This window comes from Limulus polyphemus, unplaced genomic scaffold, assembly GCF_000517525.1.
Source record: "Limulus polyphemus unplaced genomic scaffold, Limulus_polyphemus-2.1.2 Scaffold1110, whole genome shotgun sequence".
Taxonomy (NCBI): domain Eukaryota; kingdom Metazoa; phylum Arthropoda; class Merostomata; order Xiphosura; family Limulidae; genus Limulus; species Limulus polyphemus.
In genome coordinates this window covers 162,253-179,798 of record NW_013666720.1, presented here as the reverse complement: position 1 = coordinate 179,798, position 17,546 = coordinate 162,253, and the positions used below count along the sequence as shown (strand labels likewise).

Sequence of the window (17,546 nt, the reverse complement as noted above, 5' to 3'; positions counted from 1 at the left end):
AGTGGTGATGACTAGCTGCCTTCCCTCTAGTATTTTACTGCTAAATTAGGGATGGTTAGCACAGATAGTCCTCAAGTACCTTTGCATGAAATTCAAACCAAACCAAACCATAACCTCTTTCATTTGCTAATATGTTTCTTCAATCTGGCATAAACCTCATGTTGGACCATGTACTGGTTTATTACTGACCTAATGGCTTACTTCTATATGTGTTATTGATTTCAAAAATGACCCCTAGTGAAACAGGTTTAATTAGTTATGTTAGAATTTTGGTAACTTTTAATATATTTTGTATGACAGTATAATCTAACTTGCCCATGCATAAACTTTAACAAGGGTTTTGATTATAAATATTAAACAAATATGTGAAATAATATAAATGAAACTCAAACTTGGTATGATAATTGGAGTATTTACTTTTTATTCGTACAGCATATACATATTTTGTTGTTCCAATGAAAATTTTTCATAGTTTTAATTTTTTTAAGTGTAAAACTACTGCTGAAATTTATTTATTTGTTTCTCATTTTAGAAACTTTTATTTGCTTAAAAGCATCAACTGTGAATTTTTTTTTAATCTTTGAAAAAAGATAAGGGAGGCAGGCTTCTCCATGCTGAGGATAATAGTTGTTCAGTTTATTGGATAATCATTAAGCACCATGAAAGTGTTATTGATATCTGAAAAATCTTCAATGTAATTTCTTCTTCTGAAGTATTATTCTAATCATTTTTGTTCTGGTGTTTTTTATTATGTATTTTTGAATGGAAACATACATCTCATTTTTTCACTAGAATGAAAAAAATGTTTAGTTTTATTTTTGCACTAGCACCTACTTTGGTAAACTAGAGCATTATATGTATAGTTGTGTAGATTATATGATGCCATGAACAAATAATTTTTTGTACCTCTAGGTAATTACATAGAAATGTGATTCTATACAGTATTTGTCGATGAATTTAATACTTTCTTTGACAAAAGTTTTTTTTTCTCTCTCATCTTTAAACATCAAAGTTGTATTGGGTAAGTTCTTTACCAGTGATCTATATTAGAATAATGAGAGCTAATATGACTCAAAACTACTTTGTGTGAAGATGGTGCTTAACTCTGGCTAAAAGTAGGCTTAGTTAGTGAACTTGATCTACTTGTGGTCTTAGTTATTAAGGTTACCTTTCTTTTTTCAACTTAAAAGAAATATTTTGTTTCAGGTGAGTTACTGTTATATTTAATAACAGGAAAGTTGTAGAGAAACTTCATTTTAATGTGTTGTGTGCTAAAATGTTTATTTGCTATATGAACAACAAGTGAAGAATTACATTATTTTACAACAGCAATGTTCATGTACATTAACTTGTATATATCATTAAGTTAAAAATATACAGCCATTGTGGTTAGTGTTTTGCTGATGGCTTTTTTAAAGGCTTCTGACACAGAAAGCCATAAGGTGAAATACTAAGCAAAAGCAACTAATACATTCTTATAGAAGAGGCTATCTGAAGTTAATTTATAAAATATTAAAAAAAATATAACAAAAATGTATTATAGTCTCCTTATTAAGCAAAGTTGAAATATAAATTATGGGAAACTTGAAGATTTTAAAATCTATTTTTGTATTTTAGATTACTTACCAACATTAACTGCTTAGTAGAAAAAATTAAACAATCAGAAATTGGAGCAATAATGTATAACTGCAGGAGTATTTTACATATTTACCCAAGTGTTCCCCAGAAAGTAGTGAATCTATGTAATGTATAATTAACACAATATACAGACATAAATCGTGCATATTAGCTGAAAGTGCCACTTTTCACTTTAAATACATGTTGTTGTGAATCCAGTTTGCACCCGACAGGTTGTAATAGTTTTCGTAGGGTTTTGGATTAAAACTTTTTGTTCACTGTAAGTGTGAGTGGCTGTATGTTCATTAAAATTTGTTGTTACTTCTTTACACTTTATAAGTTAAGTTTACTTTGACTTTGTAAGAAACAGTGGTCAGAAAGACAATAAAGTCATAGCTTCAAATGTATACTGACTGAACTTTATTTTTAACGTGCAAACAAATTATACATTAACTTCTTGAATCATTAAATTATGTTAACATACATACATAGCAATTTAGATTCAATGATGGATAGAACTATTTTTTTCTAGTATCTAGAATTAACTTTAAGAAGAGTAAACAAAAACTTGGAGGTTGTTTAGTGTGGTTAAATGGCATTGTGTATAAGTCCACCATAAAGTAAATAAATGAGTTCTTAAATATTCCTTACAATCCCAAACCAAACTACAGAAGGAAAATTAACATCTGGATTGCTTATCTTTCTTGATCACAACTCAAGTTTATTTGAATAACTTCTTACAGTATTTTCACAACACAAAGTTTTGCATATACAATAATGCTGCATTACACACTTTGAATACATTCAAATCAACAGAACTACAACATGTAAATTAGACTTTAAAATTTCCATTTTGTATAATTTAATGTTAAAAATTACTGGCAGACAAAATAAATACAATTCTCTGCAAAATAATTGTATTTAATTAATACATTTTATCAATGGCCTTTGTTAAGTAGTGCTTAATTCCATTAATGTGAACAGCCTGTAAACATTTTATTGCCAAGTGATAAATTTTGTTACTCATTCCCTGAACTTTAAAGTTTAATAACTGTTTTGGTAATAATATTAACTTCTGATCAGAGCAAGCTATGTATTCCTACTGTTAACAATATTTTTGACTGTCCCACTTACTAATATTTTGTGAAGATTTTAATTGGTAACATTTAAAGGTAAAAGCGCTGTAACTGGATAACAATATATATATATATATACATAAAAGCTAACCACTTGTTCTGGAACTAACAAAACTGTCAAGTTGCAACCTGTTCAGCTAAATTAATGGCACTGCATTGGCACATTACATAAAATAGGAAAAATTTCACATATAAAAGAGCTGAAATAACATAACTTTGGCTAGTTTCTTTGCACAAAATATTTACCTACTGACTCCAAGCAAACAATTCATTATAAAAAATCAGTGTTTATACAACATTTGTAGTAATTCATCAGTTAAACAGTATACAGATATTGCAGTTATGCATTTGGTAAGTACATAATACCAACACAAGTTTTGAAAGGAGCAGGTGACAATCTATGGAAGCTTGCTAAAGTGTCACCCTCAATGTACAGTATGTATATTTTAAGGTGCATGAAGCTTATGACCAACTAGCATAAGATATTAACAGACCTCATCTAAAAGTTTTGTATACAACATAAAGAACATTATGCTGACAAAAGTAAATCAATAATTTTGACAGAACATGTCAGTGGATTACACCAATATGGAGTTAAAATTTTTGTCTACTATTTTACGTTTTAAGTACCTCATACTTGGGTATCAAGTCCAAAAATAAACATTAACAAAGCATGAACTGCAAAAAATAAAGAATTTACAAGATTTATGTTCCAACGAAAATTATAAGTGCATTTTGAAAAAGGAATTACATCTTTTAGTAAGTTTGTCTTTTATGTTTCTACTAAACCTTGAATACTGACAACCAAATATTACTTTTAAATATTTATAGATACTAGCATCCTTGCTTTACCAAATACAAAGTGTCTTTATGTACAAGTTTCAAGTTTATACAAACCAATTAATGGGAATTAATTATTTTGCTAAATTATAAAACCTGGTGCAAGTCTTCTTGTAATATGACCCCCCCCCCCCCAAAAAAAATTTTTTTATTAAGAAACGGTAACAACATTCACAAGAGAATCTACACCACCTTACAATATTTTCAAATGATCCTTCCAAAATTTTCAATAAAAATAAAGAACTATTTCACCTTCTTAAATATTTCCTCTCCCAGAAAATATGTGACTGGATGACTAAACTCAACTAGATGCTAGGAAAATGTACCTGAGTTGTTGAATTTTAAAAAGTGTCTGGGCTAGACCCCAACTGATACTCTAAGAAATTGCAAGTGTCAGCACTTGTATTTTGTCATAAGAAGTGCTAGTCACTCACGACTGTGGATCTGTCTTATGAATTTGTTATTTAAGTTTTATTACTGGTTTAAGTACTTTTCAAAAACAAAAGATGATCCTCGTGTATCGAAGCACATTATGCTAATATAATAGTCAATTTACAAACAACAATTTATAAGTGTAATGAAGTGGTTTATTTATGGAGAATATACAACATTTCTACAGAACATTGGTCTGTAGTTGATGAAGACAGATCAATGTTTGTTCAAAACATGTAGTATGTTCCCCTAAAATATAACATTTCATTATGCTTATCAATTTTTATTTGTCAATTTACTACTAATCCTGATGTCTTTCATATCTTTGATAAATATTATTTAAACATAAACACAAAGACTTTAGATGACATTTTTAAATTAATTAAATATACTTTTGGGTGAACTTGAATACATATCTTACTGAAAGCTGTCAAAATCATTGAAGAGTTTATCAAATAAATACACTTTAAAACATACTTGAAATCTTACAATAATAGAAGTATAGTATGGAGTTAATATTTTATGAAAAGTGAACATCTGTACAGCATTTTTGGAAAAAAGTACTATTACATGTGCTGTAAAGGTGAACTAAAAACTTGAAGTACACAGTGCTAAACAAAACTTGCATTATGGTCTAGTATACTGTAAGTATCTGTGAAAATGTTTTAATAAATTATTGTACTAACCAATATATTGGCTGTGTAAAGTAGTTGAGTGTTATATTATAATTCTGTTATTAATTTTTTTTTTATATCAAACAAATCTTGTTCAGCAGATTTTGGTTAATGAGTAATTATTTTTGACATGATTTAACTGATTTCACAAACACAGTTTATAACTTTACATCATTCAACAGCTACATTACATTTCTGTTTTCCTAAATTCTATCAGTGCTCTAGAGTGAATATTTGTAGTTTTTTCCTAAACTTTTTGATATATCACTGTGCAAATCTGACAAGTGTTTTTTCTAAACATTTTCTATTGTAAAATCATAATCATCTAAAGTTATTAATAATTATTCAGTTACATTAGAATCATGCTTACAAAAAAATTTAAAACCACTTAATACTAACTTCATATCTTTATGTTACAACTATATTCGTCATAAGTGGTTTTTACTGTGAAATAGGAAGTCAATATCTTTATATACATATAAAAACTTCAAATATTATATTACAACTTGCTTTAGTAAATGAAAGTATAAAAATCTATCATACTTATTAAGCTGAAGTTTATTTATATACAATATTGTTGAAATATATTACTTGGAAATACAGTGGATATTTTGCCTTCTGCAACCTTGTATGATATTATTCTCAATTTTCCTCTAGAAAATTTGAAATACAAGTATGTAAGATATTAGATTTGCACATAATTGCATCACAAAGGTAAAGATATCTCAAAATGGGTTTAGGAAAACAGAAATAAAAGATGTGAAAATCTGATAGCAATGTAGCTTCTGTATCTAAAGTTGCAATCTGTTTGTTTGTAGAATCAATAAAATCTCTTAGGTAATTAATGATTCACCAAACACTAGTACAAACTTTATATTCTCAAACCATTCTTAATGATAATTTATAGATCAAGCTTTTTCAAAGTTCCATTCAATGGCAACATTATGCTCTGTATATCATGAAGCACAAGGTTTGTGAAATCACTACACAATATCATAAAATCTTGAGAGATGTGGAAAACTGGAAGTATAACAAGGCTAAAGTCTACATAAAATGTAAGTTGTGAACTTCTATTTATAATTGGAACTCAATTTGACACAAGTGAAACACTTCTCTCTTGTACAGATTATGGTATAGCATCAGAATATCACGAAGAATTCCTGATTTAATAGCATTAGACTGTACATTTTAATATACAATTTTCAGTACTGAGGTTATCTTAAAGCACCTCTTGTGTAGAAAACAAATACATTATGCTGTATCCTACACAAGCTGATTATCACAAACTGATCATCTAGTCATGACTAGTTGACAACATTGTAAAGCAGGCTCTGGATAAGAAAGAAACCTATCTTTAAAAAACAGGAATAGAAGAAAATAGCAAAAAAATTTCATTTCTTTCAAAACAATAATAATGAATATAATCATTTTTAAATCAGTAGTATGGTAAATTTGTAGATAATAAGAGATATACAACCTTTATTTCACTAGTCTCACACTGTAGTTTAAATTATAAAAGTCTGTTGTACTTGTCAGGAGATTTCAACAATTTCATAATTTCCCTTCCATGTAGAACACACAAATAAGCTCACTTAATATGGATTTGGACTTGGCAGTGGAAGCCACTATATTGTTTTACTAAAATAAATGTTAAAATTAAGAACATAAATATGAAGTTTATTAATTTTCAAGTCAAGTTTGTTTTATACAAATATTTCAACTAATTAATTCAGTTAACTAGCAAAGCTTTCAACACACATGAAACACAAATACACTGTCTGTATACATGATTTCTAATCACATACCTAATGTAACTTCAAGCAACATTGGTATATCTAAATAGATGTTGGGTGATACCCATGTTCACGTTATAATGTTTGTGATAAGAACTAAGTCAACAGGGAAGATAGATAACTATAGGTTTTATAGCTGAAAATGTTGCTTGTTATATATAAATCTGTTATCAGTTATATTTAATAATGTACTGTTAGTGGCATACGTTAGTCTAAGCTAGATAGTCTCTAAACAGGGAAGAAACTCTTACACTAAGTAAAATTAGGTTGCAAGTACTGCCTTGTAGTAAATGGTTGGACACCACAGTTCATAATATCTACACAAACATAAAATTGTGTTTGGTGTGCTGCTTACAATTGGAAATTTATTTTGCAGGAGAGAAATGCTATTTTTTTTTAAGATTTCCAAAGGAAACAGAAAGGTAAATTCAACTTTTCTGTCTATAATATTAATAATATGACATTTCTTCTATGTTGAACTTTTACTGAAACTGTACAAGTGGAATCAATGCTGTTGTGACAGGTTACACTTTTAAGACATCATGGCATATTAACATGTTTACAGCAATAAGAAACTCTCCTGGCATTCTCTTTAATCCAACTTTCAAAGATGAAATGCAGCTATTGTCATTAAAAAGTACACGAGTGTGACTAAGCTGACTTAATTCACTGAAGAACATGACTCCAGAGGAGCTCAGAAATATTTACAGGCTCTGTTTGAAACATTTTGATAAGTCCATGTTTATAGATTCAGCTGAAAGAAATCCACTGGTGTATGTGTGTCTATTCTGACGTGCCAAATCCTACTTTAAAAGTACCCCCCCCCAAAAAAAAACACCTTGCTTCTATCACACAAAGAACAAAAGCAATCTGAGAGATTGCATACCCTCGCCCTGCAGCTCCTTTTCAAGATTGCTTGTGTTTATATTGGATAATGTCAAATTTAACCTTTGCAAATTCAGAAAATCCTTCTCAGATCCAAATAGATCAACAATCTAGATAATTTTTTGTAGTATGATGAGGAGTCTCAACATTAATGTGCCCACCTTACAGAGTTATTAACCCCAAACTCTGAAAATGTCCTATCTCCCCATTATAAAAAATACTTCAAAGTGATTCAGAATCTGGATTTGGATCCAGACCAAATTTGGGGAATGACTGCCCCATACTGACTTCCCATCTTGTGTAAAATTTTCATGTACATCATTCTATTAGTTTTCAAGATACGGGTGCAGAAACACAGACCTGACTGCAATACCCTAGCCACTCACCATGAGTATCGATACTCAATTTTTAGTGTTATAATCTCTCAGACTTACTGTTGAGCCACTAGGGAGCTGACAGCTGAATAAATCACGATATTTTTACATTTTTTTCAATAAGTAAATAGAAATGATCATCAGATCCAGCAACGATTATTAATAAATTGATCTTATTTCTAGAATCTTAATTTTTATTTTTATGGTTGAAAATTTTTTTCACTGGAACTCCATTTTATAAAGCTTTATGTGTGTGTCTTTTATTTATAAAATTTATTCAAATTGATCAATGGGTAGCGCTGCTTGTGATATTTAATTATTCTTTTCTTACCATTTGTGGTTGATTAGGAATTGCTTCTTTGCAACTAAGTTTAAAAACATTTACTCTTGAACTGCTGCCTTCTATTAAGTGATTAGTGTACCATGGTAAAATAATGAAAGTAATTACATAATACAGAAATATTATATAAAATGTATGCCTTCAACTGTCAAGAACTACTTACATTACACAAAAGTTAAATTTTTGCTATGCCTTTGCAAGGCACATAGGGTCAAGTGCATTTGAACTTTGGTTTCAAGTGATACAAACAGACGATAATGGTGACCTATTCCTTCTAGATGAGATGCCAGTTCATTGCAGGTGAACCCTGAGCTTACAGCTGGTACCCATCATATAGCTGGGTAGACTGGAACAAATGGGGTAAAAGATATTGCTCAAGGAAACAGCATGATGCAGACCAGCCTTGAACTCGCAACCATCTGACTATGAGTCCAATGCACAAATCTATGCTGTCCCTTACACAAAAGTGAGAGCCTTTTTTCACCAGTTACATGTCTATATAGCAAAACAAAATAATTCTCATGAATGGTGTATTGCTGAACTGATGGTTTATTAAAATGGAAATAACATTCAATTTGAAGTTAATTTGTTTTTTTATAAATGGCAGAATCTACCTTTTTCACTTATTAGTTTTAATACTGTTTTAATAGTTAAACATTGTAATCAAATAAATTATACATATGACCAATAATCAGCCATAAAAGTATCACTGACAGCTGGTTCCATGCCAAGTTTATAAAGAAAACATTTGCAATATAGAGAAAAACCTAAAAACACATACAGCAGACAGAGCAAAACTTTTGATGTGATCTAGAGTCTGATCCAGATTAAACATCAGCATGCTAAATATCGTTATTTAATGAGTGGTAATCTCACTCAAATACTATAATTCATATTGCTAAAATTTCATTTCAAGCACAATTTTTGTACAGATTTTTTCCTACTTTTTATTCAATCAACCAATACAAAAATTTACATTTATTTAAAAAAATTGTCAAATTATTCTTTATTTCAGATGCATTATAGAGATATTTTAAAAAGCCTGTATTTCAGTGTTAATGCCCATTTCAAAATTACTCTGGATGAGGCTTTATAAATAGTAAAAAACTGGTCCCTTTGACTGCACATCAAAAATAAACCTAACAATATAGTTGATAGTAGCATACAAAGTTTTTGAATTCTACATGAGAATTTTATCAAAAAAGCATGGAAAAATTTTAGTTCTATTTTGTGTTCTTATACCAGAAAAATGGATAATGTTTTTCAATATGTGGTTTACATACTGACACAGATTGCCTAAAACAGTAAAATTTTCAAATGGTTAAATGGATTAACTAATGAATCAATGAAAAAAAAAATCTTTTACTTGTTCTTCAAAATGAAAAAAGGCCAAACATATACAAAAGAGAAGCCACTAACCTTTCCACAGTTTTTTCTGCATAATTAAAGAAAATATTATTTTGAAAAAAAACCCCCAAAAAACCTATAATTTTGTTGAGAAGTTAAAAGGGGAGAAGAGGAAGAATTACATAACAATAATGATATTATTCAAAATTTTTTGTTTTTGAAAAGGGAACTTAAAATGTTTTTTTAAGGCAACGAGTTTTAACAGGTTGAATGAAACTAAAAAAAAGCATAATGTATTATACATCTTTCCTTCTCTGAAAGACTGAGGTATGGAAGGATATAAGCATCCTCTATTCACTACAAAAACACTACCCGAGGATGCACATGTAGCATATTATTACATCATGCATCAAAATCATTTAAAAACACTAGACAATTTGTTTTACTCCACAGACTGAGAAAACAAAGAATGACATAATATTATATATATATAACTATACATAACTATCTATCAATACAACATCTAATATTAATGTTAGGCATAATTTATGATTACACTTAATTTGAATCACAAATAAATTAAACACAACATTCCAACTTCAAAACTACCAAGTCTTCAGCTCATCCAGCACAGCTATCATGTGAGGATTTCCTCCAAGCATCTCAACTTCTGCTCGAGCTCTAAAGTTTGTAAACAATTTACACTGATACAAAAATGTCAGAAATTAAATAATCATCTTTCTTGTATAACTGATAGAACTATGTTTTAGTACTTGCATATATTACACTTGAACAATTATTAATAACTGCCACGTGGTTAAGCCTTATTTATTACAATTCATACATGTATTGCTAGATTTTTAGTTAACTTCTAATCAGGGTGTGCAATAGTAAATTAAGTCATAAAGAAGGGAAATTCCCAATCCCAATCATATTATTTCTGCTTATTATATATGTAAATACTTTAGGGCCTACAATATCAAATGGAATATTTTCCACTTTTTACTGATTATATATTACATGGCAAGCTAATGATTTTCTTTAAGCCCTGAAATTACTGTTACATTTTCATTTTTTGATCTTCTTATTTTGGATTTTTAATATTTATATGCAATCACAAACATTATAAGCATATTATCACAGCTAAAACACAATAAGTACGTTACTATTTACAAAGTAATATGAATTATACTCACTCTTGATCAAGTTCTTCCATTGTTTTCCGTGTATATTCAAAGGAACCAAACTTCTCCATGAGATCTACAGAGTACTTTTTTATCTCTACATCATGAGTTCTTTGACGTATAATATCTGAACCACATCAAAGTAAACAATCTAATTACATTTCCATGATATATACCATTCATTGGTAGGTGACAACACACTGCCAAAAACATGTCACCTGTCAGGAGGTGAGGATACTAAGAAATAATGAAATATATTACAGTATGATTTCAGAAATATTAACTTAATAAAAAAAAAAACTCAAAATTATTTTGGACCATTATTACATACAAGAGTAAATAACTGAAAGGATACTAATCATTCGAGGGTCTTCAGGATGAGAGCAGATGGTATGAATTATCGGAAAGGAAAATTTCCCCTCAGTGAGATCTTCACAATAGCTCTTATTATCTGTATACTGACAGAGAAAATATTTTTCTATCTAGATATTTCATATTCAAAAATTAACATTTTCTTACACTGAAAATGTATTTCTTTTAGGCACTTTCTCTCTCTCTCACACAAAGCTATATCAATCTTCTTTCTATTCCCCAAGCATTGCTAAAAAATTTAATGCTCAATACACCAGTCTATATACCCCACAAATTTCGTGCCACTTTTGAACATGTATATAACATGTGACTATCCTCCACCAATAGTATTGTACCACCTATATTGGTGTAGCTAGCTTCCTCTGATGTTACCCCTCAATCCTCACTTTTGAGAATTGGCAGGATCTAGAGTGAATAACACCAGCAGTGGGGAGGAAAGGTGGGAAGTGTATGAGTGGAGGTAAGTACCTATTGAAATACTTTTTCAGGGTAAGAAAATGTTAACTTCCCATATGGTCTTACTTCCACTTACAAAAAGTTAGAATCTCACATTGAAAAGGCGGAAGGGCCTAACAGTGAAACCAAGCAGAAAGCGACTACCTATAAATAATTGGTGTGCTCAGAGATGAAACCAAAGCACATATGTGGGGCACCACACTAGTTCTGAAACAGGTATGTTCTTTGCCTCGTAATAAGGAAATGAACCTGACACAGGTGGAAGAAAAGGATGTGCACAAAATTAATTCCTTCTGAGAGATGCAATCCATGGTAAAAAATGGTGTAAGTTCAAATTATCCCCCATCACACAAAGCAGACTGGAAAACAGCCAGCTCCTGTAGATGAAGAGCCACTCTATGAAATCCCCTTTGACTTTACTCATGATAGTCCATGAGTGAAGGTCCACCATTGAGTTAAACTTATGGATATATACAGACACAAGTATATACCTATAGACATGCTACTAGTGGTTTAGCAGAACACCCCATCTCTACAGTGAACATTATAGCTTTACTGGTATATAGTGTGGGTTTGAATAAAAGCACACCTGACCAAACAGCACTCACCACAGAGTGTGATCCTACGAGTAGTGGTAAAAGAAGGTCCCTTTAAAGAAAACGTAAATGAAATATTTTGAAACGGCATACCCAAGTCAAAGGTGAATGAATGTGTGTAGAATCGCCATGGGAGGGAGATGATATCCACTTGAGAAAGATATAGCCAGATAGTGCAGATAATTAGTGACAAAGGAATAGGGAACAGACCACATCCCAGCCTGAATGATTACTTCCAATGGATGGCAAAGACAAGCAGCCAAATACATAGTGATATGACAAATTTGATGAGAAGAAACAATGATCTTCTATGGAGAAGTCTGAATACACCAGCCTAAGGAGTTGACGAACCCAACCAGTTAGTGTGATAGGGGTTAGATCACAGGAAACAGAAGAGTTCCAGGGAATAAAAGGTTGGTAACATTAACCCCAAAAGGAGGAAGTACATGCCACATAGTGCCACAAGAAGAGAACCTGACAAGGAATCCAATCAGGATCAGAAAGGAAGTACAGGTGGGAGATGGGAGGTAAAGAAATGGGTGTGACAGCCAAATGGCCTTCTCAGGCAACAGAGGTCTTAAAAAGGAAGGACCAGTCTGGATATATACCACACACCCAAATAAACAGCTGTAAAAAAGGTGTAGTGTGACAGACTAAAAAAAGAAGGTGCTGAAAAAGTGAATGCAATTTTCATCTCTTTCATTGTATTCCTCCTCAGAAACATTGTAAGGATGAAAATGAGAAGAAATCACCAGCTGAGTGTAGGAATTAAACTCCCTGCAAATTAAGGCCTGTACCTCCTCAGCAGATAAGGTTGAACCCGATGTCTGGGTAGTCTTACCAGAAGCATTGTCTACCCTAATGGGAATTTCCATTGTCAATACACTGAATCTCGACGTCATTCTAAGTTACCATATAATGCAGTAGCAATAAATAAATAAATACAAAAAAATTTAAAAATTGAATGCAAACACATTAAAAGAAAACTGTTGAAATATCAATGAAGTACAATCATAAACAATAGTCACATGCAATAAAACCCTTCTAAATGATGCTGTGCTAATCTAGAAAGTGAGGACTGAGCAGGAACAGCAGAGAGAGCTAGTTGTGTAACATGGGTGGTATAATATTATTGGTGGAGGGTGATCACATGCTATATATGTGTTCAAAGGTTGTGCTAAATTTGTGGGGTATATCGAATGGTGTGTTAAACGTTAAAAGTTTTTAGCAATGCTTAGGGGGCAGAAAGATTGAGATAGCTTTGTGTGACAGGAGGTGCAATTGTATCGGAACCTAAATATCTTCTATTAGTAGATTTTTCCTTATTAGTTTTATCTTTATCAAATTTAAAATATAAAGTCTGATTTAATTTTCAAGTCTTAAAATTCTGCAAAATATTTTTATGAAACAAGTTTCCTGAAACTGCACGTGTTTGACAATTGCAAACCATGTTCTCACTCCTGTAAATACCTTAAAAACATCATATTATTTACTACAGAAATATAACCACACCCATTACTTTTGATACTTTATTAATAGTTATTTATAAAAATAATAAAAGTTTAGTGACAGTTTTGGCCTTCAGATTATGATGATAGAACAGTTTTGAATTAACATACCCTTGCTGACTAACTTTTTTAAAAGAACCAGCTACCACAATATAGATGGTATACACAGTATTGGAAATTCACAGGTGATATATATACATAAAAGAATCACAAACAATGGGAAATTGTTTGTTGATCAACTTATCATTAGTAGAACGAATTATTACAGAAAATACTAGCTAAAAGTAGATTACTTGTACAGTGCACTAGTATTTTGTATTTTTTTAACTCTTATGGCACTTGCCAAGGTTCACCTTGCCCTAAGGTCAAAATTGAACCATGCTGAAAGACAGGCAATTTATAGAACACTATAATATCTGAGAATGAGAAACCATGATTGGTTAAAGTTCAGAAAAGTACATTTTTATTGAAATTACAAGGCTCAGCTTGATGCTATTTGTTAAGAACTATTTCACCTTTCTTTGTAAGGGGACATGAGTGTTGTAATGTGCTCAGAAAAAAATGCAGGAAATTCATAAACAGTGTGTGCTGAAATCAAACCAAAATCAAGTTTTTTTTATTTTTAAAACTTTTATGGATATAATGAAATGAACATCTTTACTGAATAGAATTCATTTGTGAATAATTTAAAACAAAATATGAGAACAAATGACTACTACAACTTTATTACTCTAATTATTTTAATTCGTAAAAAGTCATAATAAAATGATCTAAACATGTGATGCAATCTATTTTTTTCTGTTCAACTGTATAAGCCAATTTGGCTTACAGTTCCAGAAGGAAATTGTGTAAGATAGTGGAAAAAAAGTGATAAATCACAACCTGTTGATATTTTGCTAAAAGAAAAGACGTTTGTGGACAACCTCTGTTACAAGTACAGTCCTGATTTCTCCCTTAAAGCTTGCTTTATTATTTTATACTTCATTTGAATTATGATATTGCAGTATGCCAAGAAATTTTTTTTTTGTGGAACAAGATTAGGTTAAGAAATATTATGCTTAGTTACATCATTTTATATTTGACCTTATGAACTTTCGTTTCATTGGCAAAGTCACTAGCTGTCAGGCCTCACATCTTTGAATTAGCAAAAAAATTTTTTTAAAGAAATATGAAAAATGTATAGACATTAATATAAAATAGGTTTAAAAGTTATTAAATATATTAAATTAAACATTCTGATTAACAATTAAAAGGAGTAAGTCACTAATAATTTTGGTATTGTAAAAAAGTTATTTTTATTGTATGTTAGTGATCATGAAAACAGCAAAACTGTGTGTTTAGTGTTCTTACAATTGAACACAGACAAAATTTAGCTTTATAAAATAAAAACATTGTTGGAAAGTTTTACAAGATGTAAGAAGATATAAAAATCAGTAATTGAAACCTAAAACAAGAGTAAAAATTTTTTTATTGTTTCTTCAAAAAGAAAACATTTCACATAGAAATCTTTTTGAATTTTTGCAGCTGAGAATTCATACAAATACCATATATAAAAATAATATAATTTTATGTAATTTCTATAAAATATCTGTAGAAATTACACCTCAATTTTCAAAATAAACAAACCATTAGACTAGTGCATACCCCGAGTTACTAAACATCACTTTTGAAGATTTGGAGCTTCCTACCTTGACTGTTTCTATCATCAAAAGTACTATTTTAATAACCCTTTTCTTAATTTCCATACAGCTCCAACTGAAACATGAATCATTTCTTTACTCTGTCATATAGAGTAGCCCTCACCAGCCAAAACTTTGATTTCTATGTTTGTCATGTGGCATTTCTGTCCTGGGTGCATGAGTACATTTACCTTATTACTGCTGAGAATAGTATATCTGCCTGTACTTTTAGAGGCATTATGCTGGTGTGGCATTATCAACATGTAAGTGTATCTGGTGCAGTTTATTTTCATACAACAGACAGGAAACAAACCCAAAATATTTGCATTTTATAGCCATTTTATTCACTGTTTCTATAATGATTTCCAATACTGTATATAAATTTTATTTTTAATTTCTGCATAAGATATTTGTATGTAATATTTTTCACAAAGCAAAGTATTAAAAATCTGTTCTATTTAGCCCACTTCTCTGAGAACACAAAAATGTTGTCTTTAGCACATCTTCAATACATATTTTACTTAGTGAGTTAACTATAAATAATTATAGTTCTTTCCTTACTGCTCTACCAGATATGAACATGAGGCAGAAATGTACATTACCTCTTTGGACAGTAGGTTGGCATAGTCATCCCTTATTTGAAAGTACAGGCCCATAATTCCTATCAACTTTGTAAAATCACTGTAAGAGAAATTATTGATGCAAATTATGATTAATTAATGTTACCAAAGCCAAATAAGTACACAGTAATTATTTTCTTTATTCAAAAGAAGTTTATTCTTGTTAAGTTTGGTTTGTTTTGAATTTCGCACAAATCTACACAAGGGTTATCTGCACTAATTTAGCAGTGAAAAACTACAGGGAAGGCAGCTAGTCATCACCACCCAACGTCAACTCTTGGGATACTCTTTTACCAATGAATAATGGGATTTACTACCACATTATAATGCCCCCACAGCTGAAAGGGTGAGTATATTTGATGTGATATGGATTCGACCCTGTGACTCGTAAATTGCAAGTCAAGCACCCTAACCACTTAGTCATGCCAGGCCTTCTAGCTAAGAGATTAATACCAACTGTTCTAGAAGTTAAGATTATAAAAAAAAAGAATATTACTGTAAATGCAACAAATATAAGATAAGAAAACACACCATCATATTGCTGAATTTATCATATCAATATAAAATAACATCAATATGCATAATCTTTTAATATCTTTACTAAGATCACAAAAATCCCTTTCATTAAATTAGTTTTTGTAAATGTACGAAATACTTTTGTTTGTGCAAGAATCCCTTTAGTGAAAAAAAAAGGTGACATAGAAAAGAAGTATGTTTAGAAAACCTTATAAAAATAAAATATAAACTATACCAGTAACTGCTAGTTGTATTGCAGGTAGACATTTTATTAGCTTTATTTGAAAATTCACCTTTGAGTTAAAAAAAAAGAAAATAATTAGTTTCTCAAACATTCTAGCACATAAATAAACCTACACATACTCCTTGATAGGTAGTGTTATTACTTTAATGCAAGAAAAGAGATGAAAACCAACCTTGAATACTTAAAATAAAGACTGGTGAGAGGGGGAGTGAATCAATCTTGATCATGCATAAAAAAACTCTTTAGTTTGTTAAATAAATATACCGTTCAACATACTTCTATGTCTACTGAGCATTATATAATGCTATGTTAATCCTCTATATGTGAATTTGTAGGAAAAAATTTACATTAAAAGGACAGAAAACATAAGTTAAAAGTTTAGATTAACTACACTACCCTAAGACCTTTAGAATCATCCAGTACAGGTAAGGCTTTCAAATAGTATCAGTAATGATACTACCAATTTTGCACGTGGAGGATATGAAATAAAATAATTTTTTGTGGCTTTTATATATACATTTACGTAACTAAAAAATCATAAATGACTACATTCCCTTATAATTTATCAAGCTTAGTAACTAAGCTGTATTTATCAAGCTTAGTAACTAAGCTGTATTTATCAAGCTTAGTAACTAAGCTGTATTTCAGTCTAAAAAAATGTGAAATTTTGAGCTGACTAAAGACACATATTTACTTCCTTAAAATCTTGGTTCAAAAGAAAGAGATGGCATCCTTAGAATTTAAAATGTCCAAGAAAGCCACTGGGGAACATTCCGAGGTTTCAACTGGTTATTCATGTCATATATAGAAATAAGTGTATCTAAGGAAGCATTTCCAAAATTGGAAAGAGGTGGGGAGGGTGCCACTGTGTTTGATTTATTACATGAGCAATATCTTAGCAAATAGAAAATATAAAACATTATTATTTTATAT

General features: G+C 30.4%; 1 protein-coding gene across 3 annotated transcripts in view; it reads right to left on the bottom strand.

The window, feature by feature from the left end:
* Positions 1-4,765: 4,765 nt before the first annotated feature.
* The window catches only part of LOC106462176 (geranylgeranyl pyrophosphate synthase-like), a 31,141-nt gene continuing 18,360 nt past the window's right edge, over positions 4,766-17,546 (bottom strand). For all 3 annotated transcript variants that reach the window (XM_013922076.2, XM_022389362.1, XM_022389363.1), the window contains exons 8-11: positions 15,836-15,914; positions 10,978-11,080; positions 10,635-10,749; positions 4,766-10,119 (exon numbers count right to left, since the gene is read on the bottom strand). In XM_013922076.2, the coding sequence (XP_013777530.1) occupies positions 10,044-10,119; positions 10,635-10,749; positions 10,978-11,080; positions 15,836-15,914 (373 nt within the window). In that variant the 3' untranslated portion in view covers positions 4,766-10,043. The remainder of the gene's footprint in view (positions 10,120-10,634; positions 10,750-10,977; positions 11,081-15,835; positions 15,915-17,546) is intronic.